The sequence below is a fragment of the Agelaius tricolor genome, unplaced genomic scaffold (genome assembly GCF_023055355.1).
Source record: "Agelaius tricolor isolate 1412-34295 unplaced genomic scaffold, bAgeTri1.0.p SCAF_28, whole genome shotgun sequence".
NCBI classification, from domain to species: Eukaryota; Metazoa; Chordata; class Aves; order Passeriformes; family Icteridae; genus Agelaius; species Agelaius tricolor.
This window is the reverse complement of record NW_027269288.1, coordinates 7,096,727-7,123,604: the sequence shown is the minus strand read 5'-3', so window position 1 is coordinate 7,123,604 and position 26,878 is coordinate 7,096,727. Positions and strand designations below refer to the sequence as shown.

The 26,878-nt window shown below is 43.8% G+C and overlaps 2 protein-coding genes across 4 annotated transcripts in view; one reads left to right on the top strand and one right to left on the bottom strand.

Annotated features, from left to right (window-relative positions):
• PRKCZ (protein kinase C zeta) overlaps positions 1–5,455 on the top strand; it is a 42,105-nt gene extending 36,650 nt beyond the window's left edge. For all 3 annotated transcript variants that reach the window (XM_071449402.1, XM_071449404.1, XM_071449403.1), the window contains 2 exons: positions 1,824–1,939; positions 2,896–5,455. In XM_071449402.1, the coding sequence (XP_071305503.1) occupies positions 1,824–1,939; positions 2,896–2,983 (204 nt within the window). In that variant the 3' untranslated portion in view covers positions 2,984–5,455. The remainder of the gene's footprint in view (positions 1–1,823; positions 1,940–2,895) is intronic.
• A 640-nt stretch (positions 5,456–6,095) lies between these two features.
• Positions 6,096–17,588, bottom strand: FAAP20 (FA core complex associated protein 20). Its single transcript, XM_071448811.1, has 5 exons — positions 17,559–17,588; positions 9,606–9,979; positions 8,418–8,565; positions 7,141–7,772; positions 6,096–6,591 (listed from the first exon to the last, which is right to left on the bottom strand). Exons 1-5 carry the CDS (start codon positions 17,586–17,588, stop codon positions 6,519–6,521), a joined length of 1,257 nt encoding a protein of 418 aa, XP_071304912.1. The 3' UTR covers positions 6,096–6,518.
• Between the last annotated feature and the right edge of the window lie 9,290 nt (positions 17,589–26,878).

Below are 26,878 nucleotides of genomic sequence, written 5' to 3'. Positions count from 1 at the left end.
ATTTCTTTTGGTTTGCTGTCGGGTTTTGGTGGGGTTTTTTTGTTTTTTAGTCTTTTTTTTTTTGCTATCTTGTGGTGCCCCAGTGCAGCTCACCTGGAGCTGTGGAGCTCTATTTTGTTTATTTGTCAAAAAAACTCTTAATCAAAATTGGTATTTCTTATGCTGATTGAATTTTTACATTTTCTAACATATTTTTATGGCTGAAAGCTTTAATATTAAATCCCTATTTTTTAAAAAAAGGGAAGATTTAGGTGATCTGTTTTGTGATATGATTAGGACAGTTCTGCTCAGGAGGATCAACGTCAGAGAAATTTGAACTTAAATTTCTAATAAGTTTGAATTTGAAGTTAAATTTCTAATAAGTTTTGGCAAATGTACTCAGGAAAAAATGAGAAAATACTTGGAAAGCTTTTTTAGTTACTAGAATCTCTTATTCACCACCTGCATTTCAAAGAAAACATTTGGATTTAAAAGCTTTTCCAAATCTTTTCAAGTTGTAACAGAAGGAAAGGAGTCTTTAAAACTTGCTCTGTGTGGAGCTTGAGCTAAATGGAAAAATAAATACAGGGCAAGAGAGCAGCCAGCCCAGAACATTTTTGCTGGTGTTGGTCATCCCAAGTGTGTGGCACAGCCCAGAGCACTCGAGGCTGCTGACTCTGCTGCAGGATGGCTCAGCAGCATCCAGGGCAGGTCTGTTCTGGATTGTTTGGGGATATTCAGCCTGTTCTTATCTCAGGGCCTGTTTCATGGTGTTTAACCATGACATGCTGGAGTAAGAGCTACAAAGCCACAGCTCCTGTTTGCAGTGAGGGGCTTTCTAGAGCTGCTTTTTCATTCATTTTCTCAAGTTAAAGGCTGCAGGTTCTCTCAGGCTGATTTAAGAGAGCATTTATGCTGTACTGAGTATAACAAAGGAGGGAGTCTGATGTTTAACCCCTGGTGCAATAATGCCTGGAGGTGAGTGTGTGGTACCAGCTCACAGGGACAGTCCTGCCACCCTGCTTCAGTTTTTAAATATTCCTTTTGCTGATTCCTTCACGTTGCCATTCTTGTTTGGGAGGAGCTGATTGTTTCTTCCTCATCAGTTTGATTTCATGGTGCTTTCCCAGACCTGATCATCCATGGGCTCTTGATGTATTAATGCCCCACCCTGGGACAGTTCCACAATTCCCTCCTATCTCCATCTGTACTTCCTGTGCTCTTGTGTGAAACCTGAAATCCAAGATTTTTCTGGGATTTATTCCCTGTTTTGTTTGCTCTGTACCAAGCATCATGAGAGATTCTGACCTTAAGATCAGGATTTTATCTGATGTTGGTAATACAAGTGATCATATTGATCAGTGGTCACTGCTACTTACTGTCACCAGTTCCCTGTCCTGAGGTAGATTATGGAGGTCTGCAGCCTAGATACTTTTTACCTGAATATAAATGTCAGAATCAGAATGTTGGTGTCTGTGCTACTATGAATTAGTTTATGTGACAGATTGCACACAAATGAGGAAGGAAAGTAGGTCGATTTCTCAGGAACAAAAGTAAATATATTGTGCTAACTGCTGTATTGCAGCACTCTGGGAATTTATCAGTCCTGAATCTACTCTACCAATTTAGAGAAAACTTAAAGGGCTGAATTATTCGTGGCTTTTTATTTTAAAATGCAGAGCAGTAACTATATTGCTGTGCATGGCCTGGCTTGTAGGCCATACCACTTGGTATTTTGATGTTCCCTTCCAATAGCATTTACAGCAGTTGGATTAGAATTTCCTGAGGCATGCTGGAACTCTTACCCACTGTAATTCTGTCCTTTTCCCCACATTTGGGTAAAGCTGGAGAAGAAGCAGACGACGCCCCCGTTCCAGCCGCAGATCACGGACGATTACGGCTTGGACAACTTCGACACGCAGTTCACCAGCGAGCCCGTGCAGCTCACCCCAGATGATGAGTATGTGCTGCCCTGCCCCAGCCAGCTGCACAGCTGGGATTCATTCACAGAACAGCTGGAAATCACTAAGAGCCTGTGTGTGTGTGTGTTGGTGTGCTTAGGTTCCCCTTTCCACAAAGGGGATGGCACTGCTGGGCTGCGTTCCTTGAGCTTTTATTGCAGCATCAGCCTCGTTGTGTGGTGGATGGCAGAAGCTCATGTACAGCCACAGCCAAAGGTTTCTTTCACAGAATTCACAGAATCCCCAGGCTGCAAGAGACCTTAAAGATCATCAAGTCCAACCCAGCCCCAACACCTCAGCTAAACCCTGGCACCCAGTGCCACATCCAGGGATGGTGACTCCAGCACCTCCCCGGTTCCTGGAATTCCCAAAATTCCCCTAAATTCACAGAATTCCCCCAAAATCACCAGGTTGGAAGAGGCCTTCAAGACCATTGACCCAACACCTCAACTAAACCCTGGCACCCAGAGCCACATCCAGGCTTTGTTAAACACACCCAGGGATGGTGACTCCAGCCCCTCCCTGGGCAGCCATTCCAGAACTTTATCACCTTTCTGGAAAAAACTTCTTCCTAATATCCAACCTGTATTTCCCTTGGTGCAGCTTGAGACTTTGTTACAGAGCATCTTAAACACTTTTTAGCCAATAGCACATTGCTAAAACTTAGAGACAGTTATTTTAGCCAATTACTAAAAGTACACATACACCTGCTCCACACAATGTTTGCTTGTCTTCTTTCTATTAACAATACACAATACACCATTATTAAGCTTAAAACCTTTTACTATCTTGCTTCTAAAAATCCTCTCACCTTTACTATTTCCCACAATTATGTACTTGCCATTAGAACTTGGTCATGTTACAGTAAATTGGAAATTCTTGGTATCTTGCATTATATGGTGGAAGGCTGCCCAGTGTTCTGGTAAACTAAACCCTGCTCTCATTTGTTTTTCAGAGATATAATAAAGAGAATAGATCAGTCAGAATTTGAAGGATTTGAATATATTAATCCATTGTTGCTGTCAACAGAAGAGACAGTATGAAGGAATGACCTCGTTGGGGACAGTGTGAATGACATTAATTTATCCTTAACTACAGTATATGCATGCGAGGCTGGGACTGCTCACTCTGGATGGAGACCAATGATCTAAAAACAAATTTGCTGCTGAAAATCAAAGAAGAGAATTATGATTTTGGTGGGTGTCCTCTGCCACTTAGTGATTCTTAAGTTCTGGGCACTGACACAACTGGCTTCATTAATGAAGGAATTTGCATTTTGTGCCTGTTTCATGAAGGATTGAAACGTTCATTGCATCCCTGCAAAAGGAGATCATGAGAAACTTTGAGATCCACACCCTTTCTACAAACATTCGATGCAATGAGCTCCCAGTTGAAGAGTATTACAGTGTAACATCCTGAAGAATAAAATATATTACAGTGGTGTTGAAGCTTATTTTTGATGCCTTTTTTCACAAGTGGTACCTGTCTAAACATCTCAGATATATTTAAAAGGAGTTGTGTTTTATTAGCAATCAAAACATAAATTTGGGTACAAGATTTAAGTGCCTAAATGGATAAACTGCATTGAAGGATTATTGCATATTTGGGACGTTCTTACACCTGGTAAGTTCTGCTTGCTAATATTAAATAAAATTCCATCTGAAACATACAGTTCACAGCTGCAGCCTGATGTTTAGTTGCATTTTTACAGAATTTGGAATGCAGAGTGACTCAGTGAGATTAATTCCAAATTAGAATTTACGGTATCAATTACAGAATCTGTTGTCTTAAACTCCAAATTTACCAAAACGTAGAGATTGAAAAAATCTAAATTTGCACACAAAGGATTTCTAAACATACTTAAGCAGTGCCTACACCTACAATGATATTGTGTTGTATATTAGATTTTTGAAAAGTATTTTTATCAACAATACAAATATTCAGATGTAGAGCAAAAGCATAGTAAAGCATAGCCTTAAAGTAGTAAATCTAGAATAACCATAAGATAAAATCCACTTTCCTGATAAAGCACACCTCCTGCTTATGATAAACTGTCTGCTTACAGTTGCTCAGTGTGCATTAATAACTAATTAATCATTCTGCAGCAGAGAATGGGATCTTTCAGCAAAATGATTTGCATCAGAGCAGTACAATTCTTTTAATGGCAGAAAAACAAATACCTAAGAAATTGGAAGAAGCAAAAGACAAGTGTGGAATCCCTTGTGGTGGGAGCTGGGGGAGCCGGGGCAGGCTCAGCTCTGCTCCTCGGGCTGGGCTCCAGGGCTGCTGGGGGAGGGAGACGAGCGCCCTGGGCTGGCCTCTCATGGGGTAAAACAGGAGACATTGGGACCCTTTCACTCTCTTTCCATGAACCTATGGTTTTCTCAGGGTACAGCATTGCATTAGGTGCTGAACATGACATCTTTGGGATTCACATCCAAGTCATGAGGTGCTAGGACCAGACTGCCAAAACATTGTTTGAAATAGTCAATTAATCATTGATTAACAATCTAGGTTTTGTATCCCCTCTTAGCCACAATTATGCAGACCTGTGGTTGTTTAGTTCTATGAATCCCATTCAGGTTTCAGTTGTGGGTTTCTCTGTTGGACTGTAGCTTTTCATATTCAGCAAAATGTCTTTTAATCAACACTAAATAATTTAACTAGTAAAAAGTACTTGCCTCAAATGCCTGGACTTTAGATACTTTATTATCTACTAAAGGCAACATTACCTTTTAAATGTAATCTGACATTTTTTTAATTGTTCCTTTTCCCCTTTTCCCTCTTATTTTATTTCCCCTGAATAATTTCCTGCTCAGTGTTTTGAACTCCCCTGGTACTAAAGCTAATCAGTAGTGATCAGAGTGACTGCAGGCAGCTCATGAAAGGAACTGTGACAGGTTAAGCTGTCCTTTGACATGCCAGGGCATGGAACTTGAAACTGGAAATATTAGAAATGTGGGTTGGGGTTTTTTTTAACCTTTTTTTCCAGGTTTCTGAACATTTTGGGAGGGAGGGAAGGAAGAATAGAAAGACACATTTTGCTAATCAAACATTGTAAAGACTATTTGATTTTTATTTAAGAATTTACAGGCATTTACAATGTTGCTGTGTTGCCAAATAGTTTGCTGGGTACAAGTTTGGTTGCTCATGTGCAAGTGTTTGAATAATGTTCTGTTCATGATGAAGGGGAAATTTTTTATATAAAGTACTTGTTTTATAAATAAAAGAAAATGAAGGATGTAATTAAATGTGTGGTTTGGAAAAAAAATCCTAATATATTACAAATGGATCTGGTAATGATATATAGTTGTCTTATTTGAAATAGTAAATGAAAATTCTAGCTAATTTAATGATTGTAAAACAGTAAATATGTTCTTGTAGTTTTGTATAATTAATTAGTTGGGATCTTTGCTGACCAGTTTTAATTGTGCAGAAGATGGTATACTAATCCATAACAGCTGAGATCATTTATATTCTTGCACATCTATTAAAGACTTTAATGAAAAAGTTAACAGACTGTTATTATTTATCAGTGAAATGGGCTGTGCCCAACCTCTGAAGCAGACCCCACTGTAAATCAAATCTCCAGGAGCTCCTGTATTTTTATACTGTACCCTGTGTTTATTCTGTACCTGGATCCCAGCTCAGCTGCAGGATTTGAGGTCCAGGGCACAGGGAAATGAGCCACAGCAGCTTGGTGACCTCATCCCTTGGTTTGTGGTTACTGAGCTGGCCCTAAATGTCATTTATTGTCATTGCCAGGCCTGGCAAGGGTTCCCCTGCTCCTCCTGAGGAGTGACCACAGAGCAGCTGAGCCCCTCCCAGCCCCAGCAGGCTCTGGGCAGTTCTGCCCTGTGTGCAGCTGGTACCAAAATCAGCTCCTTTGGCTGTGTTCAATCTCCCTTTGCAGCCCAGCACTGGGACACTGCAGCCTCATTAGCCCAGTCGTGTTAATCACCTGTAAACACTGAGAGAGACTTGGAAACCTGCACTGCAAGGGTTTGAGTTCAGCTGGGCTCCTTCAGAAACATAAAAACCCCACACCCTTGATTTGGTTTGAGCCGTGTTTTCTCTTAAATAGCTTCACTCTCAGGATCAATTATACAATTACACTTTCTTAGGTATTAAAACAACAAAAATGCCAAATTCAAATTACTTTTTAACTGAGTTTATTTTCATAGATTATCTGTTTAGAAAAAAAAAGTAATACACTAAGTAACAGTTGTCTTTTGCTCAGCTGCTGTCTTCTGTCCTGAGAGATTCAGAACTCTGGTGCATCAGACAAAGCTGAAGGGATTTCAGTGGTGCATTTCTTCAGGAGTACCCAGCCTGATTTCCCTGGGGGCCTCTGGGACATCCCAGAGCACCATTTCCAGAACTAGAATGACTTTATGTGCATTTGAGAGGCTTTAAAATAAAACAAAACCAAAACCAAACAGGCAGGTGGCACTTATCCTTCTGCTGAGTTACTGGTTGAAGTCAGAGACAAGGATGTGCTTCCTTGGCACATTTTTCCTTTTCCTTTGAGGAAGCTTTGTCCTTGGCCTGGCTGCCGTGCTCCCCACTCCTCTGGGTTTACCACATGACATCATCTGCACTTTCAGACAAGCACCTGGCAAGGTGCCCATCGATGTCCAGCTGGGAGAGTCTGCAAACACAAACACTCACTGCAATCCTTCTGCCTTCACTCCCTCCCACAAGTGCTCTGGTACCTCAGTGGGGCACTCAGTCCTGTGCCCAAATCCTCTACCAAAACCTCCCACCCTTGCTGTCACTGCTGCTCAAACTGGAGCTGAGTAGCACAGACCTGATGCATTTCAAGCTTTTTTGTCTAAGTCTCTTGACAGAAGGACCAAAATTGTCTAAATATGAATGTAGCCACTCCTTGTCTCCCTGTTCAGCCTCCCAACAACAGGAAAGTGGCCCCCAACAGAGCCAGCAGAGTTAGAGGACCTGTGTAAAATCCCATTTTCAGCAACTCTGGCAGGCAAGGTACTATGACACTGTTAACATTTCTTACTGTAGGGCAGATACTCAGCTCATGAATGGGATTAAAGTATGTCATTCTGACAGCTAAAAAGGACCTTACATAGAGGTTTTGTCTGCTTTTGTTATTGTGTACATAGAGGATGCATCCAGAACCTGCTGTGGTTCATTTATGGGAAAGTGATGAAAAAAACCCAAAACACAAACTTACCTTCCACTAAACTGCATCAGACACATGGGACAACTGTCAAGAGCTGAAGCTGCTTCACTCTGGTTTTCCTCCTTCTCCTTGTGGTTCTGAGCCCCAGGAGCACTCCCAGGCTGAGGCTTCTCCACAGGCACCCCCGTGGCCTCCCCTGCTGGAAGCTCCTGCTGGTGTGTCTGGATTTGAGGCTTTTCCTCACCCTGTTCTCTCCTGCCTGCCCCCCTGCTCCGTGCAGTCCCTGTGTGCTGCTGCTGCTGCTGAGGGCCCAGAGCTCCTGCAGGGCTTTGTACCAGCACTGAGGGCTGTGCTGAGCTGCTGTGCCCAGGGAGCTGCCATGGCTTGGGACTCACACCCAGCTCTGAAACCCCTTCTGTGCCTGCTCCAGGGGCAGTCTGGGCTTGATCTGTACTGGCTCCCCTGCAGGTTTCCTCAGCTGTGGATGATAAACTCTTCAGTTTATCTGCTTGGCCCTGGCCTGTATGTAATTCACTGCTCTGGCTCTGTGCTGGCTGCTGGGAGCTCAGATCCGTGGGGTTCAGACGTTTTTCTTGGTGAAAAGATGGGAATGATACCCACTGAAAGTCTTTAGTTCCAACTGTAAAGACTTCCTGGTGTTCTGGACTCTTTTCCTGTTGTTTCTACAACACACACACAGAGAATGTCTTAAGCACATGGAGCTCAATCAATACCTAAACCCAGGCTTTGAGAACACATTGCAAATACTGAGAAAACTGAACTACAGGAAAGAAAAGAACATTTTATTTATGTCCCTCCTCCAGGAGCCCATGGAGCTGATGGAATATGGGTCTTCCCTCAGCCTTTCTAAATGGATACAATGGGTACTCATGTTCCAGAGAGACTAAGGATGAAAAAACAACCTGCTGCTGTTCAGGGGAGGAAAAAGTACTTTATAAAGACTGATTTTGATGTTGTGATCTTGCCTGATGTCACTGGAGTGATGTCAGGGTGGGTTCTGTGCAATTAACCCCTCCATTACAGCTTCATTCCTTAGGGAGATGCTGGTGTTTATGGCAATCAGCATCCTTACACAGGCTCCCTCTTCCCAGCAAAACGTTGGAAAGAATTTGCTGTACTGCCAAAAAAGCCTCTTGTAGCTGTCCTTATATTCCCTGCCACACCATGCCCAGGCACAGCACTGCACACAGAGATTAAAGAGCTGAAAGCCCACATCTCTAAAAGCTATTTCATGTTGTTTCCCATTAAGCAGGCTGTCGCTATTGGAAGCAGGAACAAAGTGCAAAAACAAGGATACAGCACGCTACCTTTTCCAAGAACTCTGGAAAGCTGGGCACTGTGTCCCAGTTTGTGCACTCTGAATCTTGACTGATGTCTTTCAGTAGCAAAAGCCAGGTCTTTTCACACTCATTTAATTCTTCCTTTTCAAACCAGGAACATCTGTCAGTCGATGCCCTGTAAAGACACAGTCCAATAGTTTGAAGGTGGGAGAGAACAAAGAAAATGCTCTTAACACTGATACCAGTTTGCCTCTTTTTATTGGAACACAAAGACATTATTGAGCCTGCAAACTATTTTTGCAGCTTTATATGACTTATGTAATTTGGGCAGCTAGCAAAAAATGAATGTCTAAATGCTTTCCTTTCTGCTGGTAACAAATGAGCAGTAGGCATCTATCACTATCCTCACTTCCAAGTGAAGCAGTTAAGTGCAGCCACTGTTTTATCTTCTCAAATACCCAACTTAACACCTGCTGAGCACAGAAATCATGGAAGTGTTTGCACTGAGGGTGGCAATTGCATCAGTTCCCGTGTATGTCTGGACATTCCCATACTGCCATTTGAAATTACTGATTATCTTCCTAAACAACTTGATTAAATTGATCCTAGGAACTATAAGCACTAAAAAGGTAATGTATAAAGACAATTCCAAGAGAAGGATGGATTGTTTATGTCACAATGGTATTTCCAGCATTCTTCCTGATGCGTTTTCTTGGGTCGCTGTCCAAGAATGAAGCTGTACAGGGAAGAAATTAGAAACAACACAAAGAGCAGTGATCAACCTCTCCCAACCCATGGTGGAAGGGACTCGGCTGAGCCCCAGGCTCGAACACAAACCGAGCCACTCTGCTTTCCGTCCTCCCGAACTCCAGGGCTGGGAAAAACAGAAAATGTTTCTGCGCTCCTGTGAGCCATATTCTGGAAGAAAGAAAACTAAGTTTTCATACATTGACGTTTCTCAGGCCCTGTCCCCTCTAGTGCTGTTGTGTGCCGAGGAACGTGCGGAAGGCGTAGGGCACGCTGTGCTCTACCCTGCAGTTTTATCCCTATTTTTAAAGGCGCTACGGGCGGTGTTTGATGAAATAACCTTTAACAGACACAGATCTGACCGCAAAACGCCGCGAGTCGGGGGCGCGGTGCACCCTGGCCTGCGGAGCCGATCCGATCCCCCCGGAGCTGATTCCTTCCCCCAGGACCGATCCGGTCCCGACTCACTGGGGCCGCGGCGGGGGCTCGGGGCAGGGGCTGCGCTCCCGGCCGCGGGCGGGCGGCGCCGTCCGGGGCTTCAGGCGCAGCTTGGCGGCTCCTTCCTCACACATGGCCGAGGCTCCCCGCGCCTCGCCGAGGGACGGCGCTGGAGGCTGCGGGAGGGCGGGGAGTGAGGGCGGCCGGGGCTTCCTCCTTCTCTTCCTCCTCCTCCTGCCCCGGGCGCGCTGCCGGGGCTGTGACTCTCCGCCCTCAGAGCCGCCCTCAGAGCCGCCCTCAGAGCCGCCCTCAGAGCCGCCCTCAGAGCCGCCCTCAGAGCCGCCCTCAGAGCCGCCCTCACGGCGCGGGGGTGGCCGGAGACGGTGAGCGGTGCTGAGGGCGCCCTGAGGGGAGCCCGGCGTTCCGCATCCCCTGCACCCCTCAGCCGCCGGCGGCTGGTCTGTCTCGAAAACAGCCCTTTTTTTGTGTTGCTTTTACCCTCAAACTTTATGTTTTTATAGGGTTTTGGTGTGTTGGGAAGAGTAGGGTCAGGGCTGTGCTGGGTGGTCCCCGTGGTTGAGGGGGACAAGATGGCGCCGGGTGGGGCCTGGCCGATCCCGCCCTGGCTCTGGAGCTGCTGAGGGGTCCAGACCCAAAGGTGTTCTTCCAAAAAATAAAACGGATTGGGAGCGCGCCTCTGACCTAATTTCGCTTTTAGAGAAGAGTCTGAAGTGATGCGATTTGACGTTTTTGGCCGGAGTGTTGCCATGCTACAGAGGGTTTAAACACTCCCCAGCCTGCAGCCGTCTCAAAAACGGACCCCAGAAGAATGGTGACAGAAAATTCATCCTCCAACAGTACATAAAAGGATCAGAAAGTAACTGTGCTGTTTAAACTCCTAATATCTGATGCAAAAAATGTGCAAGGAAATAAATCTAGTTTGGTAGCAGGTATTTATGAGGGAGCACCAGCACACAGGACTCTTTGCATAAAACCAATTTATTATTGGTAAAACATGAGTCCAAGTCCACATTCTCCTTCTCTGTAACTGCATTTATGTGTTTCTGGATGTCTGTGGACTGTGGCATCCTTGGATTTTTCAGAGTAGAAAGGAGGCATCAGTATTGACTGACTGATTGTTAGAGGTTACACTAGTGAGTTATTGTGTTGGTCACACAGCCCAGCAAAAATATATTAAGTAACAGTGGACTTAATATGTGCTTTGAGTGCATCTGAACCTTGAAAATGGGTATCAGAGTTCAGAGATTCACATTTCACATCAATTTGAAGCTGAGGAGGTCCATTCAGCCCCATCCAGAGGTGTTTCAGCTGAGGATGGTTCTGTCTGTGCAGAGATCTGGGAGGCTCTGCCCAGCCTTCACCTTCCCTTCAGGTACTTTGTGTTTCTGTGAGTCCAAAATGCCTTTAACTCTGTGTAATAACTAATTTCTTAACTTTAAAGCAGCATTATTAGGTTTCCTTTTGTGGATAAAAATCTTGGAAGTGCAGTGTTTGGTTGCTCCTGGGATCTGTGGAGTTTATGCAATGGATAGTTAAAAAACAAAAATAATAAAAAATTGTCACACAAGAGGGCCAGCATTTCAGCTGTGTGATGGGCAGAGTAAAATGAGAATAAAATCCAGGAAGAAAGAAACTACTGGAAAAGTCAACCCCTGTCACAAAGACTGACCTTTTCCCACATTAATGTCTGTTACAGCCACTGCAGTGCCCAGGGAGCACCCAAGGCACAGTCACAGGCTTCTGTCACTGTTGTTGCCATTAAGAAGCTGCTTCCCAGTGTGGTGAAAGGAGATCCCAGGAAATCACCCCTCCTTTCCTTTGCTGGGAAAGGTGTTCCCCCAAAAGCTGCAGGTGGAACAAGGTAAGTGGAACAGAGGCAAAGGGGGAATCCGGATCTGGAGGGTTTAGGCTGCTGTGGAGAGGAAGGTGGTGGTGGCAGCAGAGAAGAGCAGGAGAAAGGGGGTGTAAATAAAGCAAAAGTGTGAATTGAAGAGGGGTTTGGCTGTGGAAGTGGTGGGAAATGAGATGACAGAGGAGGGGTAGAAATCTGATTTCACAGCCAGCTGAAGAAGTGTTCCTTGGGGGATTTTAGTCAGGATCGCTGGGAATTGTGGCCCAGCGCTGACTGTCACCACACGGAGGCAGCAGACTATGCAAAACCAGGGATTTTACAAAATCCGAGGGGGCTGTGAAAGCGTCCAAACACACTCCTGGGTGTATCTATGCTAACGATCAGAGATGCCACAGGGGTTTTTTTATTCCTGTGATGTTTGGGTTGGTGTTTTATGTTTTATGACCCCACGGATACTCCTTGGACAATCCTCTGCTGCTAAACCGTGTGTTGTACCCATGGATTTATGTTGTTAGATACGACTTCTCCCAGAACAGCCATCAGGAGTGCAGCCTGTTCTTCATGCTGGAGGTGTTGCTGTGTGTGCTGTGAGCACTTCCAGCATTTGCAAAAGCTTTATTATGGGAGAACATAAAAATTGGTTATTGTGCAGTAAGGGCCACAAATGAAAGAATATAATAAAAAGAATAGGGAAAATTATTATTGCAGCTTCTGCTTGTAAAAAGCAAAAGGAGAAAACCTTGCTTCTGTAGCAAGTGTAGATTGTAGGTGGATTTGGATTTTGTAGATTTAAGTGAAAATTCTAAGGTTTTTTACCCACTCTAACCATGTCATGAATGTTTTCATCCTTGCTCTATCTGCTTCTGTAACTACCTGCAGGTTTCAAACTAGAAGTCTTGGTCCATTAAGGGCATTTAGTATTTTCCATCTGCATCTTTCCAGAATGAATGATGTACTAAGAATAGGAAGGCAAAGTGTAGAACAGGATCTGTTCTTGGGCTTGCCCCTTTGCACAAGACCATATCTTCTGTTTCCTCCACTGCATGGAAATCCTATTACTTCTTGCTTGATTTTGGGTCTTGCTAATTTAATAATTAGAAGGTTTAGTGGTCTTAGGAAAAAAGTTCTCCTAGAAATGCAGAGAGTAGTCTTTATCATAATCAGCCTTGACTGGATTTGAGCCAGTGGTCAAGGGATTTGAGCTGGTGGAAGCCAGAATGCTCCTACAGATTATCTGCAGGGATTTCCTTGTAAATGGAGAGCCAGCATGTGTAGTTATCTCTTCCCTGTTGAGTCTCATCAAGCTGCACACGCTTAATCTTTACTTACATGGTCCCTGATTCTTGCTGTAAAGTGGGCCTCAGTTTTAACTCTTGCTCTCAGGAAGAAGGGGCTATTATAACAAATTCTAATCCTTTTACAGTTCCACAATCACTAAAGCCTATAAATTGCCTGCCAAACAAACCAAGTGATCTTTTCCTGGGCTGAGGGAAAGAGGAGAGTGTAAAACGCAGGTGCCAGCATTTGCTGGGGAAGAACTGGTACATTATCAACTAATCCGCCTTCTGCTATTTCTGATTTCCTCCCCAACAGCTGCAGCATTGAATGAGAGCTTCTGCATTTGGGAAGAATTAGAAAGCTTGGTAATGCAGGGTCTCTATTACAGATACAACAGCTCACAGACAGGGAGGAGATTTTTGCTGCCGGTGTAGAATTTGGAGTGTGAGGCATTTTATAGCCTGGAAAAATTGTAATTTTCAGCTGTTGTTATGGAGTAATCAATGAAGAAGAGATGCCACAGTTTCTGCTGGGTTTCTCTCAGAGCCTGATGTCATTGCATGCAAGAGCTATTATTTTTTTTAATGTGCCACTTTGAGGCTGAAGCACATACAGTTTTTATTAAAACTTCTTTTTTTATGACGACTGATGCTCGCTGATAGTTTTAGACCTTCTGAAATATCATTTCTTCTGTAGTGATAGCTCCAGTATCAGATAAAAATGTTCAGAAGAAATTGTTCCTTGCTAGACCGTTGAAATATTATTATATTTTAATTATTTTATCTAATCAGTGCTTAGCTTGGGAGTACATGTTGATGATTTTTTGTCCTTGTCAAATAGTCTGTGACTTCACTCAAGGATGAGCATGGCCATCCTGCTAAATGTAATAAAGGACAATGTCCCCAAAGAGACCACAGTGTGCAGAGCAGAGCAGCAGGGAAAGCTGCTGCAGCAAATGTCCCACAGCTGAAATGCTCCACTCTAATGTCACAATGTGTCCCCTAAATAGCCAGTGGCAGCAATTGCAGCCCTGGAAAGAGTAACTCAGCAAACTGACCCACTCAGTCCAGTGCTAATCACTGGCTGGGGTGAAATGGGAAAGTCTGACTCTTTTCATTCATGTGATGTCTTACAATTAAACCACAAAATGAGGAGAGCTGGGGAAGACTGGCTTAGTCAGGACAATAAAGATGATGTGCATTTCAGTTTGGGAAGTGCAGGCTCATTGCTGCTTCCAGAGAAAGTCACTTCAGTGGAGACAGTTTTGTGGGTTCTCCTTAATTTTAGTTGCAGGAGACATTCCCACAAAAAGTCAGTGCCTTTGAAACCTGCTCCCTCTGGTAGCACCCCAAAGCTGAATTTGCAGCACCCAGTGCACGACTCATCTCTTCAATTCAGCCTTTCCAAAAGCAAGGACAGCTCAGCACCTGTGTGGCTGGAGATGGAAAACCCGGCCTTGTGACATTTATATGCCAAGATGGGAAGGCCTAAAAAGAGGACTAGGGAGACTAGCATGGCATTTGCGGGTACCAGGTTGCCAAGGAGGCATATTGTATTGAAACAGTTGCCTGGGAAACATTTAAAAATACATTGAATGGAAAAGCATATGTGATGTGCCCACAAGTGTTCTGTGTGAATGAAATGCCATGGCTGATGATGGCACCAAGAGACTGTTACTATTACATGTAAAAATGCTGCAAGTGATGTGTGGTTTTTTCCCTTTTGTGGTGTTTTCCTGCCCTGTTTGCTGGAGGTGCACTGAGGGAAGGTTGTTTTGCTCTTGGCTGATGGATTAATGTGAATGTGGGGAAGGTGGAACACACAGGCAGCAGCAGCAGCTGGGGATGGCAAGAGCAATTTGGCTTCATTTAGGCAACCTAAACCAATTGACAAGGAGCCTGCACAATTCCCCCTCAAAAGTAATAACAGCACTGCTTAAACTCCTACAGAATAAAGAGAAATGGTTCTCTGAGCATTGCCCTTTAATTGGTGCTAAAATGGGTATTGGGAAGCTCTGATGTCATTGCAGTGGGACTTGCATGAGAACATCATGGAAAATGCAGGGTTTTGATCAAAGGTTGGACAACATATATGAAAAAGTCTCTCAGTGACCTTGTATTTGTTTAGGGCACTGAAATAGAGGGAGATGATAGGATAAAGTTTCAGAAGACAGTTACCTGCTCTAGTCCTTCCTCAGATCAGAGTCAGTTACTGAGGGATGGTGCTGACAAAAAGGAATGATGTCACCAGAACCAAAACAAACATATTCACTCAAACATATTCACCAAACAGTCATAGTCACTCTTTGTCTCACAGAAAAAAAAAAAAAAAACAAACCTTATTTTTCTATGCAGCCAAGAAACAAGGGAGCTGGGAACTGTAATCTTTGATACCCTACCTTAGACAAAGAGCTTCATCTGCTAGCAACTTCCAGATACTAAAATGCATCTCTCCTTGACTAAGAATGAGTGGCAGGTGTGAGGCTGGTTAGGATTATGGTCACCCTGCCTAATCCTCCTTTGGAGATTTAGAAACAAATATCCTACTCTTGGTTTGCTAGAGGCTTAAGAAGCCTGTTTGGGAGCCATCAGATTTAGCTTGGTCCAGGCTTTGTGTGGTACAGTGAATTTTTTGGCTGATAGAGGCAGTGGAGAGGAGTTCAGCTGGAAGAAGGAAGGCCTGGGGACATTTTTGTTGGTGGCAGCTCTGCAAAGAGGGCACCAGGGCCTTGGCTCCTGGCAGATGTTGCCTGTTTGGGGCTGGGAGGCTGCTCCTGCCTGGTGAGTGCAGTTCCCTAGGGAGGAGGAGACTCTGCTGACTTTGCTGTCAGCTTGGCCAGTGAGGAGAAGCTTTTTGGCATTCTGGTATCTCCTCATTTCAGCACAATCTGCTCAGGAGTCTGAGGTGATGCAATGATCACGTTGGAAAGCCATGAATCAGATGAAGTCTCCCTGGTGTCACTCAAGTCCCAGGATCACTCATCATTTTTCTGGCCCAGTGTGTGTTTGGTTAAATCAAGTCCTGCTGTTTCTAGGCCCTGGGGTTAGTGTAAGAGAGGAGGAGAATCTGCCTTTCATCCTCTCAGGATTTTGCAATGTGACTGAAAACTTGGAGAGAATGTGTCAGATCTGAAACAAAGATTAGGTTTGATGGCACAGAGCCCTGGGTTCTGCAGCCCAGCCCAGAATTCTGCTGAGGGACTTGTATCATCTCCCCATACTTTAAAGGATTTAGACTCTGAGTTTAGGATGAAATATGGCTTGAGGTTTTCATATTTATTTCTTGCTTGCTTTCTTGGTTCTTAGGTTGTCTTTTTTGGGTTTTCTTTTTGTTTTTATTTAATTCAAAATATATCTCACAAATTATAGCCAATAGAAGTCTGAGTTCCTCTTCTTTGCTTCATTTGAAATCAACATACTAAGGAGCTCCACAAAAAAAAAAATCCATAAATCACTTGTTTATGGGCATGAAACCACAAAACAGTGGGACAAAATTACCCTGCTAGTTAATATGGTGTGATTTTATCCATAACTACAATGGTGTATAAAATCAACATAAAATAGAATGTAATTCAACAGATGAGTATGTCTTTATTGCTTCAATAAATGTGGGTAGTAGGTTTAGTTAGTTTTGCAATTTTTTAAGGCCTGAATAGTGTTTTAGAAAGAAAATAGGGTAAGTCTGAAGGAATAATCAAAGTTATGGAGGCAAATATAATTATTTTCACTGAGGAGGGTGTATTTTCATATTCATCCTCCCTTTATCATTAATGCTTTGATAAAAGAAATATAAAATGTGATTAATTTAGACTCCTGACAGTAAAATACAGGAGAGCTCTAGTTTCTTTTTCTCCAGGTGTCATTTATTGAATTGTGTCACACAAGGGCTGAGTTTGGTTTATTTACATTTTCTTGGGCTCATTTTGGAGGATTTTCCCCAGCAGAACCTCTCCTGCTCCCCAGATCCCTTCTGCTGTTCCTTCAACCCAACTGTCCTGCTCTCACAGGAATTTTTGGTTGTTCCTTTTGAGCAGTGGGAAGTGCTCTGAGGGAGATGTGTGGTAGCTAAACCAAGATGTTGTGGTGCTGGCTGAGGACAGGAAACATGTTCAGTTAGCTGAAGTGCTTGCTCTGGTTTGTACCACAGTCTGCTTCCATGGTTTGCCTGGTTTTATGAGTCTGTCCTCCCATACTGGAATCAGATGTTTGATCAGAGCCCTCTGAGCAAAAGCAGCAGCCTCAGCTCTCCGTGACTGTGCTGCACCCTGCAGCAAATGAGTTGTTTAACTTAAAGCCACATCCCACCAGGGAAGAGGCAACATCACAGAGAGCTGCAAAAATATTGGCACCATCAAACCTCAGTATCAAAGGAAGAGATGAATCTGGGACTTCCAAGAAGCTGTTTGGGCCTAATTGGGCTGGCTGGGCATGGTGAGATGCAATCTATGAGCAGTGCAGCTTTGTAGGCAGAAATGGCAGATACAGATGCATTGAAGTGAGAGCTGCCTCCTCTTCCCTGCCCAGCCAAATGAGATTTGGAGGAGCCTGCTCACTGCAGGGTTCAAAGGACAGCAGGGATCAGCAGGGAATTGTTGTCGGTGTTTCTGGGAGTGGGGTTTGGGTTTTGCAATTACAGAGAAACTAGAATTGACATCCTTATTTGCTGGTCCCATTATTTAGCAAGGGATGGTTGTTTTCCTGAAATGTTTACCTGTTCAGTGATGATTTAATTTAGGAATTAATTTGGGGAATTTCTACTGCCTGTAGCATGGTGCAGTAAGTCAGAATACTTAATTATGATGTGCCCTCTGCCTTAAAGTAGCCCTTTCTTACCAATTTCATGCTGTTTATGAGCTGGAACATGGGTGCACACAAATGAAGGATATTGCTGTGGTAACACAAGACCTGGGCACTGAGCTCTGGCCTGTTCACTGGGTCTTTGCATAGGCAGAAGAACTGCTCTTCCTTTCAAGCCCTGTTTTACTCCCAAGAGCTTCCAACACAGTGTCTTTCATCAGCTTTGAGTTCACTGGAAAGAAATAAAAAGCTGGGACATCTTTCTGAAAGTCTCTGCCTAATGGCTCGTGTTTTCCAGAGTATTGATAAACCCCAGTGCAAATCCTGAGCCTCCCCTGCCCCAGAGACGTGCTCTGGCTCCAGTACCACATTTAATGACAAACAGTCACCTAGTTTACCATATGCATTCTTTTATCTTAGCTTCTCTCCGTGCATGCTAGGAGATTTATTTCTCCTCATAATGCATTTCATGTGTGTTAGTTGTAAATATTGTGCTCATAAATCAGCCTGGAGCATCCAGCCCCGAGGATGGAGACAGCTCACAATAGGTCTGTCTGCTTCACATTGTGAGCCTCAGCTCCCTCTCTGCTTTTTCCATTGCTGGGCTCTGCGAGTGGCGTGCTGCCAGTCTCCTGCCTCACATTAACAGGAGTACTGGATATTACTAAATTCAAAGTGCTTTTCCTTCAGGACTAGAAGAATGTAATGGAGCATGCATCTGGCAGCAGGACAGCCTGGCTGTGCAGGGAATCACCCCCAGGGCTCCCTGCTCCAGTCCCCAGGGCTGGGGACACCTTATGGCAGGGGCTGCACGCAGAGAGACACAATGTGTCATGAAAAACTGATTCTTCTCCCTTCCCTGAGCCAGATCCTCTAAATTCAATACCACAACATTAGCAAGTCTGCTGTGTAATCCCCAGAACTCCATTTTTTTTCATGCCACTTCTAGAGCCAGCTCCATCTGTATTCACACCTACTGACCTCACTTTTTTCATCTGGGAGAAGGAAACTTTTTTTCCTTGTCTCATAAGAAGTTGTTTTGAGAATGAATTAGTGTGTTCTGTATATGCATGAGGACATGTCAGTGCTACAGAGGTGCATATCCAACTGCCCCAAAACTGGGGTTGTTACTCCCTATTTTGGGGTAGTATCACTTGGCTTCCTCTCCATCTGTCCTTTTTATTGGGAAGTTTGTCTGCCTGGTGGAACTGCAAGTTCTTTGTGCAGTGCTCCTGATGAATTACTGCCCTTTTACTGATTTTAAGGATATTGTGCTCTCAAAATTCCTGTGTTTACATGAATCAAGGCTGCATACATTGCATGGTCTAAAGCAATTAATATTCTATAAGCTTTTGGTGTTTTAATTGGCTTGTATTTGGAAGTCTGAGATGGGCTGAGCTGCAGGACTAAAACTAAACAGAGTCTGTCACACCAAAAATACTCTGAAGGAGTGTACTCTTCATGTATGCAGCTGAAAACACCCCGTTTACTGTAATTAGTTCATCTCTCTCTTGTGATCAGCCTTCCCACCTAATTTATACATATTCAAATATGTTTCTAGGTATCTGATTCTTGGAGACCATGTTAAACCAGTGCCTTCTCTTGGTTGTTCTGGTCCAGGGAGATTTTGATTTGTCTCACACAGCACATCCCAAAACTATAACCCTTGGTTTGCCTCACCCAGTGCATCCCACAACTCTGACCCTACATGCAGAAACTTCTCCCAGAACAGTCTGTAACCATGATGCTCATGATGCATTTCAGGAGAGCTGGAGAGGAGAATGGTGTCATCACCTGAGGGGAAACACAAAGCAGAGAGAAACGAGGAGGGGAAATTTCGGTGCTTATTTTTAGACTCCGTGGGTGAGTATTATTTTCAGCCTTATCTCTATTAATTTCTGCAGAACACGGTGTTAACGTGTGATCAGAAGAAAGTATTGTAGTTTCTAGCTCAGGCTAAAGTAATCCCTCCCTGGCAATCCCTGGAGAGTCAATACACCCCTTTGTACCAAGGTAAGGCAGCAAAGACATGGCTACAGGCATGGATGTGTCTGAGACAGCTCTAAGCTGTTGAGAAATAAACCTTGCACGTGCATTTATGCTCCTTGAGCTCACAGAAATTGTCCCTGACACTGGGTCAGTCCTCCCTGGAGCTGCAAACACTCTGTTAGGGAGTTGGTTTAAAGCTAAATTTCAGGATGTTGATGGGGAGCTGTTCTCACACTCATCATCACATACCTTCTGCATCTTCTGTATTTAGCACAAGGCTACACACTCATACGTTTCATTGAAGAACATGCTGCCTGTTAATCAGCACTTTATTGTCTCAGTATGCTTAAAATAAGCATTTTGTCACTTTCAAGAAGAAGGAACTTTATTGGTTTGCATTCTGGCACTGTGCTCCATGTTGTCAAGTGCTGTCAGTTGGCTTCTTTCTGTAACTTATGAGATTGAAACATTCTGGTAACAATTTTCATCAGATACATATTGGATGTGTTACAGAAGTATCTCTAATGCTCCAGAGAAAAGAGATTTAGTGGGTAACAGTTTGATCTGGAGTGCCAGAGGTCCCCTTTAGAGCCTCTGATTGCTGTATGGGACAGAGAACACAAAACTGAAATTCCCCTGTTGATCAGAGAATGCAGTGAGAGGAAGGAAAGAAGATAACATCTTATCAAGGGATCTTCTTGTTTCCTTTATGAACAGCTAAGAAGCAGCATTAGCCCTTCCCTCACTCAGTATTATGCACAGGACCTTTGAGGGAACAGTGGCTGCCAGGCTACCAAAATTCAGCCTGACTGTCTGAGACTGTTTCTGGAGGCTGAGGAGCACTAAAAGCTCCTACTGCCTTCAAGCCAGATGTTTTGAGTTAGGCTGCAGTGCTGTCTTTTCATTTGGTGTGGAGGCAGAAAAGTACCCTGGGGTCTGATCTCTGCTTTGAGACCTGGCAGTAGCCCTGAGCCTTTCAGCCAGCCCTGAGCCATTCCAGCTCTGCAGCCTCCCAGCATGGGGAGCAGGGCTGTTCTTGACACAAGGGGTCCTGTTTGACAGCATTGGACATCACTGCCTTTAAATGTAGTCATGTGCAGAATTGTCCATTGCTGGTTTGTATTCCAAGTGGAGCATCAGAAAAGGCAGCAGAGGAGACTGAATGGAGACAGGCATGGCCAAACCCTGAAGTGATGAACTCATAATGCCCAGACCAGGCTGTGGGACCATAAAGCATATTAATTCCTAAATTCCAATAATCTGTAAAAGCTTTTGAGGCTTGACTGTGGCAAAATAGCCCAGAAGTTTGGGAAGAATTGAGTTGAGCAATGTCCTCTGCAGAAGGCCATGAGTAGCTTTAGAAAAAGACTTGTGTAAGCCTATTAAATCTGCTTAGGTTCTTTGATATTTCCTGTTGTAAATAGATATGCTTGAGGCCCTTATTCAAGGCTATATGTAAGAGAGTTTAATTATGGTTATATCTTTTAGCTGTTACAAAACTTTGCAGCTCTTTTTGAGAAAAAAAAAAAAAACCCAGAAAACCAAAGCAAAGTTTCTTAGGGCACATGAACACAAAAGAAATGCATGACATTTTTGTCTTGGAAAATGCAGCAGATTGCAGCTAACCTTGAACTCTCTTATTAGGAAGAAAAGCTGTGAGAACTTAACAAAATGCTATAATTATCCATGTTTCTAATGGGGTTTTTTGGGTTTTGAATTGAGTTTTATTGTGCAGCAGCTTTTCCAGAAATCGTGGGGGCCAGGATCATACCATTAAAGTCTTGTTTTGAGTCACCCAACTAAGAAAAAAAATCTAGAAAAAATAAGTTCTTTGGATTACAAAATGTAAGAAGCATATTGATATAATTATCCTTAAAAGGAGATACTGTAGGAAATAGGATGGATTGAGTTATTACAAACATTCATGGAGTAAAAACACTATTAAAGCATTACAAGATTCAAACAACCAGTGAACCAAAAGTGTAAAAACAATGCTTTGGAAATTGATATTTTCCCAAGAAATGTTTCCAGTAAGAACCTGGGAAACTGCACTTTCTCTTGTGGTGAAAAAAAGTCACATTCTGACTTTAAAGGGACAGTGCTTCTGGAGAGTTTAGACATTCAGGATGTTCTCTAGCTCCATAAAACTGTGAAAAAAGAACTTGAAGGGCATCATCTGGGTTTTTTTCCCAGTGTGTGTCCGTCAGTCTTTTTGTGTGTTTTTCCATGTGGACGGTAAAAGTAGAAGGGACAATTTCACAACTGCTTCCATTTCTTTTTCTGACTCCTGGGTACTTGTGGCATGGCTGCTAGTGGAAAATCCTAATAAAATCCCTCTGGGGAGCAGAGTGCCCAGCATATTTTGGTGACATTTATGGTGCCCTGGGTAACCCTTTCCCTGCCCCAGCTCTGTGAGCCTGCTCTCAGGGAGAGCTGCTGCTGTGCTTTGCTCACAGGCTCTCTCTGAGGAAACCAGAAACTTTGATTGCATTTCAAATCCAGTCCGTGCCAGCAGCAATTCCCTGGTTGTTTTCCATGGGGTTATTTTCAAGTGGCCCATAAATAAACAGGGCCATGGGCCCCGATGTGCTCCGGCCTAAATGATGAACGCGATTGATCTTAATTGGTTTCCTTGGTAGTTCTCAGAAAGAGCTCTCAGAAAGAGAGAACCTTGACTGGTTATTTAGCCTCAGTATTGCTCATTCCTGACTTTTGCTGGTGGTTCCTGGAAATTTCTCAAGGCATTGTTGATTGAAATATACTGCTGCAACAGTGTCCAAGTGAAGTCCCAGCCTCCTGCTGTCAGAACTGGACCTTTTGTGGAGACAAAGGACTGCAGACTCCAGGGCTGTCATGTCTGATATCCTTCACTGGGAACAAATGCACAGGGAAAGGGAGAGAGCAGAGGCAGACCCTGCTTCAGCTCCCTTCTGTGTGGAGGCACAGACTTGTAACATGTACTGTGAAGCATAAATACATATATTTATATCTGTATTTTTAACTGTGTACTGCTGGCTGTGCAGCTGAGAGTGTGGAAGGATCCAGGAATGATGGGATATTTGTATGGTGCAAAACCCCCGGATTTGTGTCAGTAATGATCTTTAAAACAAAATACAGCAGAGAGGGGACAAGAGAACCCTTTTAACTCTTGCTGCTGAAGGATGGACTTCTTTTTTTGTGGATTGGTACCTCTTGAAGTCTCTTAAAGTTTTGTGTGAAGCAGCTTTTCATGGCCAGTGTCAGGGAAAGGATAGTGGGCACTGCATGGGCTCCATTGCAGCAATTCCAGTGCTGAAAATAACATCAACAGCATTTTAGTGTCAAGAAACAAAGGCTTGCTCCCAAAATTATTATAGATCAGAGGAGTAAGCTTTTGAGAATGGAATGAAAAAAGAAAAAAAAGGAAAAAAGAAAAATAAGGCCTGATTAAAGACTTTAAAAGATGCTTATTCCTGAGGGATTTTTGACAGTGTCATTCTATCAGCATAAATTCATTCTAATCCAGCAGTGACCATCCTCCTCTCCACCTCTTTTATTTTCTTTTCTTTTTTTTTTTTTTTTTTGTTATTTTGGCTTTGCTAACTGTACAAATTACTCAGTTTTCCTGTGTAGAAATTCAAACACAGAAAAAATAATCCAATCCCTGGATTTCTAAATTCAAGCAGCTTTCAAATCAGAAATAGTTTTGAGGCAAGAACAATAATCTTTCTGGTAGTGGGTGGCATAAAAAGACTGGTTTTTTCCATTCAAGGCTTTTTCTTTTAAATGTATTTGATTTAGATTGATTTAGCCTGGTGTGGGAATTGAAAGTCTGACTGAAACTTCCTGTTCTGAGTTGTGGCTTGGGTGAGTTGCTGGGTGAAGGTGTCAGAGCAGCCCTGTATCCTCTCTCTTGCATAATGATCCTTGGTTCTGATGAGTTTCCATCACCTGCGTGGGCTTGATGAGGCAGAGCCCTCTTGACTGGTTAAAAGCACAGGAAATCTGTGCTTCTCTCCAGACCTGCTCTGCTTTTTGAGACAATTGCTTCATTCCCTTCTCTTGTCTCAGTTTGTCAGTGCAGTGTAACTTTTCTGAGTTCTCTGAAGCCCTGTGGAGGGCTTGTTGCAGTCCTGGGGTGGAGGTTACACGTGATAGTTCTTTGCTGAGGTGCTGAATAACCTCAGCCCTGTCAGTGCAAATAGCCCAGCTTGCCTTTTCTCCTTAGAACCCACTTCCCTGTACTTTCAGTGAATTGCTGCTTTTCCTGTTTCCAGTCCTTCTTTAACGATTTTGTGGAATGTTGTAGGATGTGTGTGGCAGCTCAGACCTTGTCCTCCACTGAGAGCTGAGCAGGTTGGCACCAGAGGTTTCCTCTGAGTTAAGGCACATGGGAAGCAGTTCTGTCCTTCCAGGCTGTGCAAGGAAAACCTTTAAGTTACAGCAACACCTACAGATGTTTCCCCTCTTCTGAGTGCTCCAGTCAACAGGAAATGGCCACTAAGCAGAGTGGCTTCCAAACTGCAAACTCCTGCAAGAGCTACAGCCTGGGCTGGGAGTGCTGCTTCCCTCCAGCTCAGGGAGACATCCTGGGCTCTGCAGCTTTGGGAGGATGGACACACCTGTGACCTTGGGCAGGGTGTTTTTGGTGGTGTGAGCCACAGCCCATCCCCACAGGGCATTTTGTGCTCAGCCATGCTGATCTAGAGGTGGGTCACTCGATGTACTGGGGCCATGTGGCATGAAACACTCCCCAGAACAGCTCAGACCTTTTGGGGTGGCAGCACAGACCTGTGCTCAGGATCTGGAATACAGGGGAAAATGGGTACTTTGTGTTGATTGTATGATCCATTCACAGCAGGTGGAATATTGAAGGCCATGCCCTAAACACTTGTAGGTTTTTTTAAATGCTCAACTGATTCCTTACTTACACTGAACAGTTACTACTTTCTTATGTTTTTTTGGAAATTTTCCCCTTCTTTCCCTGCATCAATTAATATAAACTAGAGGTCAGAGCAGCTCTTCATTATGAAAATGTGCTAGTTTTTATCTGTTCTGTGACTCATTTTTCGTGAAGAAAATCAAGAAGGAGAGAGTCTTTGAATCTTTTAGTGTGATGAAAAGTACATAAAAATGATTCCTTTATGTGCTTGAGTGTATGATGTTTTCAAGGTTCTGTTTTTGAAGAAAATTTTCAGAATCTTACTGATCATGTTGACCTGCTGGATTTCTTTCTGCACTTCACATTTCTAGGGAGTGATACGTGGGAGCACTAAGTTGAAATCATCTGAGGCAAATCTTTCTGCTTTTCAAAGAGTATAACTTGCTATCCAGATCCAGTGTCTGAGAAACACCATCTTAAAAATTCAAATGTTGGTGAAGACAATTAGCATGGGTTTAGTGAGTACAAAACTGAACTTTGGAAGATGAAGGAGGTGACCTTTGGCTTGCTACAGAGCATCAGCCACAGAGCCTCTGCTGAGGTTTGAGTTCTTGGTGCCCAAGCACTGATGACACAAATCCTGAGGATCCTGTGTGTGCTTGGCTGTTCTGTGTCCAGTTTGGCAGTGTCCCCCTTGCAGGGACTGTACCTCCCCTCTGAGTATGTGGTGCCCAACCAGGCAATTGTTTTCTCCTTAGCCCCCCTTCCATGGCTGTGAAATATTTGCAGGACCTGTATTTCATGAGTGGCCCAGTTACTGATTTATCTGCTGCACTGTTTATCCCACTGGGACCATGTTCTTTTTTTCAGAGCTGACCTCCCTTGCTCACAAACCACAGCTAATTTAGGTTTATTTCCCTCCCTGCCCCCTCCTCCTGGCATGCTAACAGTCATTCCAACTGGCTGTTGACTTCCACTCAGGAATTGTCACCAGATCTTTCCAAGTTAAATCTTGCAAATGAAAATCCCAATATGCTTGGCACAGTTTTCACTTGGAGGTGCAGTCTGCCCTTAGGAGGTGATGGTCATTACCAAATGTCAGCTCTGGGGAGATCCAACAGATGGCAATGCTCTGGTTTGCATGAACTGCACGTGTTCTTTGTTTAGATAGATTCAGGGGCACTTCTGAGGCTTCTGGAAGCCAGAATTCCAGTGCAAAGCCCTGGAAAGGAAGGGAAACATGGAGGTGGAAGGAAGTGCTTGAGGTGCACATGAAATTCTTTCAAGTAAGACTTTGAAATTGCACAAACAGTGCATACTCCTATTTATTTATGGTGTGGCAGCAAAATTCATTAAAAATAAATCTGGAGGGGCATTCCCTCAGGTGGCTGAGACCAGTGCACAGAGCTCAGCTCATGGCCCACCCCTGGGCACCAGGGACAACTCCTGGACACCAGGGACAACTCCTGGACACCAGGAACAGACCTGGGCCAAGGAACAGATCTCCTGGACACAGGAACAACCTCCTGGACACCAGGACAGACCTGGACACAGGAACAACCTCCTAAGACACCAGGAACAGCCTCCTAAGACACCAGGAACAACCTCCTGGACAGGAACAACTCCTGGACACCAGGAACAACCTCTTGGACACCAGGAACAGACCTGGGCCAAGGAACAGATCTCCTGGACACAGGAACAACCTCCTGGACACCAGGACAGACCTGGACACAGGAACAACCTCCTGGCCACCCCATTATTGACAGATGTCTGTGGGAACCAAGTGTCAGCAACAGTAGCTGAAGCTTTTTAGAAGCAATCTTTTCTTGCTTGCTTTTCCTAGAACTAAAATAAAATGAGAACAGGATCTGTGGCCTGGCCTATCTCCAGAGAAATTTCATGGACTTTATTAATCAATTATATAAGGAAGATCATTGGGCAATGGGCAGAAATGACAAAGCATCTCTGTGAACTTGCTGAGTTTTTCTAAGCAGCCCTTTTAAGGACCTCATTGTTTTTCCTGCTGAGGGAGAAGAGGCTCTGTTCACAGAGGCAATTTAAGGCAATAGCTCCTTGTGATCAGGAGGAATGAAAACATGGCACAAAAACTTGGTTTAGGTAGGTAACACAGCAGGTCATGACAAAATGGTCTCATCCTGGCACTAAACACGACCCTCTCCATTGTTTGCTCTTGTAACACACTGCTCTTGGTACAGCCCATGTACAGCTCTGCTAAAGGAAATTGTGCTGGTTTGACTTGCTAGAAATGGCCTTTCCAAGCTGGGGAAGCACCAGGGATTCAGCTCTGGACTTACACAAATCCATCATTCCATGTGACTTTGTAATTGTAACTGATGGAAACGTCAATGGTCTGTGTAGAGTAAGCAGGGAAGGAGGGCATGGAAAAGATTCAATAGGGATAAACTGCAGGTGAATTGTAAACATGCACAACTGCAGGGTGGGTAAGACTGAACAGCTAAAAGAAACATTAGTGGTATCATTAGTC